Source organism: Chelonia mydas, chromosome 8 (assembly GCF_015237465.2).
Source record: "Chelonia mydas isolate rCheMyd1 chromosome 8, rCheMyd1.pri.v2, whole genome shotgun sequence".
Classification (NCBI taxonomy): domain Eukaryota; kingdom Metazoa; phylum Chordata; order Testudines; family Cheloniidae; genus Chelonia; species Chelonia mydas.
The window spans coordinates 91,278,473-91,281,954 of NC_057854.1; the positions used below are offsets into that span (position 1 = coordinate 91,278,473).

Below are 3,482 nucleotides of genomic sequence, written 5' to 3' on the forward strand. Positions count from 1 at the left end.
AACAAATTTGGATGGATGTATTTTTTTTAATCGCTCGCTTTTTTGTTTAGTGTTTTGTTATTATTTGAATTTTTGTATGTTGTGGGGTTTCCCCCTATGTAGCTATCAGTGTGTACAATTTTATCTAACTTTACACAAAGGCTAATGTAATTATAGCAACAGTAACTATGCTGCTGATTTTCTTTTGTCACATTTGACAAATTGGTTACATTGCCGCCTACAAGAAGCAAACAAAAAAGTTTATACCTTAAGAGGAACCTGGTAAACAAAGATATGCTGCTTACCTACCAACTTCAGAAAAGCAGTTTTTCCTCTTTAATTTTATTAGCCATCTTTTGCAAAATAGCCGTAATTGGACAGAATACATTTATTATTTGGATTTGTGTTTTGTTTTGCTATGTTACTCAACTCTACTTGTTGCTAAGGAATAGCAAAGAGGATCAGAGAACTTCTAACACAGATGGAAAACTAAAGGTGAGGCGTTTTGGATTTCTTTCCCAGTATTCTTCAGAGATTTCTAATTGAACTACAGTTGTTGGTATAGTTATTTATGAAAGAATTTGTGAAATAATGTGATCCTGCTCTGCTGTTTCACTGTCAAGCTCAACTTCAAATGATAGTTTAATCAATTTTTGAGAAGTTACTCATATCATCATGTATTTAAACAATTTGTTTACAAATCCATATGCCATAGAAGTGCTAAAGACAAAAAAGGAAGAACTGGTAGAAGGCATAAAGAACCCAGACCATATTCTTAACTGGATGATAGACAATGGTATTTTTACACCAGAGAAAAAAATAGTTATGTCCTACTACAGAACACGAATAGCAAAGAACTCCCGGGTTTTGGATATCCTGGTTTCTCAAGGTGAGCGAGCTTGCAGGCTGTTTTTTTATCCATGTCTAAAACAAGTGGAGCCAAATCTATATAACAGAGTAAAAAAATATGTCAGTGATGTGAATGAAAGTATTGGAGATGCTAGAAGACAACTGGTAGGGTATCTACTTGAAAAGGACAAGGAATGGATTGAAACGACCAGTGAACAACACCAAGAGAAGAAAGATATTCCTAGACAGATTTTATCAAAGCAAGAAAGAGCAACTAAAGAGAAAGTTACACAAACACAAAATGTACCTGCAGCAAAGCCTAAGAAAGATGATTCTAATGCTGTTAGTATCTTTGATGCAGCTGCTAAAGGTGATCTTTCTGATCTAGCAAAAGTATTGAAGGAGAATGATATTAATGCAGTAAACGCCTCAAATAAAACACTTCTGCATATTGCAGCTGCTAATGGACATGTTGCAATAATTGAATATTTAATTAACAAAGGTGCTAAACTAGATGTAAAGGATAAAAAAGGAAGAACACCACTGCACAGGGCTGCTGAAAAATGCCAGGATGATGCAGTGAAAGTGCTTCTCCAAGCTGATGCCTACATATACAGTTTGGATAAAGAAGCCAAGACCCCACTTCATTTGGCTGCTCAGAACCACCACACTCACATACTGAAGAGGATCCTGAAAGAAGAAGCAAGATGCTACAAGAACCGGCAAAACTTCTTACACATGGCAGCTCTCAAAGATGAGAGCAACCTGGCACAAATGCTTTTAAAGAATGGTGCACCAGCTGATGCAAAGGACGAGAAGGGACAGACTGCTTTGGGTTATGCCATTTCCCAGGGATTTGAGAAAACTGTAAAGGTGTTGCTTGAAGCTGGAGCCAGCATTGACTCTAACATCATTGATGTAGCCTTCAATAATCACAAACAATCCATAGTTAGAATACTGCTGGAATATTCTAAAGGATTGTCCCCTGAAATGATGGTGTCAGCTCTTTTTAAAGCTGTCCAGAAGAACCTGCATGGCATTGTAGCAGCTTTAGTTGACAGAGGAACAGATATCAATGCCCACAATGAAATGCAGTCCACACCTTTACTCATGGCATGTGAAATGGGTAAAACAGAGACTGCAGAAGTTCTCATTGCAAAGGGGGCTAGTTTGGAGGAGAAGATGCCCAACTCAAACACGGTTTTACACGTGGCAGTTCAAGCCGGGGCAGTCTCCATCACAAACCTGCTTCTCCGCAAAGGGATGGATGCTAACATCACAAGCCAGGGAGAGCAAACCCCACTCCATGTTGCTGCATTTCATAATAAGGGGTCAATAGTTGACATTTTAATCAATGCTGGGGCCAAAATTAATGCTGTCACTAAGGAATTAGTCACTCCCTTGCATGTCGCAAGCCAAAGAGGGAATGTTGATTGTGCTCAACAGCTGCTGCATCACAAAGCCAACGTTAATGTAAAGGATAAGCAGTCAAAGACACCCTTACATCTTGCTGCTGAAAAGGGAGATCATGCAATGGTGGAGCTGCTTCTTAGTTTTAATGCTGATCCCAATGCAATGGACAAGGAGAAAAAGACCCCACTTCACACTGCAGCTATGGGAGGTCATTTCAATACAGTTAAAGTTCTGTTAGCCCAGAAGGCCAGAATTGGAATTAAAGACATGGATGGCTGCACACCAATGCACTATGCAACCATCAAAGGCAATGCAGAGATTGTACAGATCCTTTTGACAGCAGCGAAGAATAAAAATATTGATGATAAAAATATCTGGAGAAAGACTCCACTGCATCTTGCAGCAGAATATGGACACAGTGACTTGATAAATTTGTTGTTGAGCAATGGGTCAACCATTAATGCTTTAGACAACAACAAGGATACCCCATTGCATTGTGCTTGCAAGGCTGGTCATTTTAACGTCGTAAACTCACTTGTCAGCTGGTCTCAGGGAGAGAAAGCAAATTTACAAGCCACTAATAGCCTCAAAAAGACTCCACTGCAAGTAGCAGAATTTAGCACAAGTGACAACCAAGCTCAGATTGTAACTCTTTTGAAAAAGAAAAAGTTAGTAAGATGAATTTGTGATGAGGAATACATTAAAAATGTTTATGAGCAAGATTATAATTTCATACAATCTGGATATATAGGATACCACTTCTTTACTTCAGACTTTAAAATCATATATACATGACCACGGTTGATTGATATAGGGATAACTAAGAATGAAGCTGGGGCTAGTAAAAATAAGCTAATGATCAGAGATGGTAAATATATACATATACATAAAGATATAAAGCTCATTGTTGATCTACTATGTGTTGCCAACTCTCTTGATTTTATTATGAATCTCATGATATTTGGTGTCTTTCTTAGAGACCCAGCTTTAAGAGTCAAGTGAGCATGAAAGAATCTCATTTTTTAGGTTAAAAAATAAGTAGGTTTCTAGCCCTTGCTGATGAGAAGTAAAGCTTGAAGATGTGAACATTACAAGCTCAAAAATCAGAATAAAATAAGAATCCCAGATTTATTATTTTTTAAAATCTCATGACTTTTAAGATGATCTATCAAGATTTTCTGGAGCCTGACTCAAGATTTTTGAATGGTTGGGGTTGGCCAATAATGGTTGGGGTTAGTCAA

At 37.7% G+C, this 3,482-nt stretch overlaps 1 protein-coding gene across 1 annotated transcript; it reads left to right on the forward strand.

Annotated features, from left to right (window-relative positions):
* Nucleotides 1–654: 654 nt before the first annotated feature.
* LOC122461546 (CARD- and ANK-domain containing inflammasome adapter protein-like) lies at nucleotides 655–2,922 on the forward strand. The gene has a single exon (XM_043521513.1). The coding sequence runs from the start codon at nucleotides 655–657 to the stop codon at nucleotides 2,920–2,922; it is 2,268 nt and encodes a 755-aa protein (XP_043377448.1).
* The last annotated feature ends 560 nt before the right edge of the window (nucleotides 2,923–3,482 follow it).

Coding starts and splice junctions, on each gene's coding strand:
- LOC122461546 (XM_043521513.1), top strand. CDS start 655: ATGTATTTAAACAATTTGTTTACAAATCCATATGCCATAGAAGTGCTA.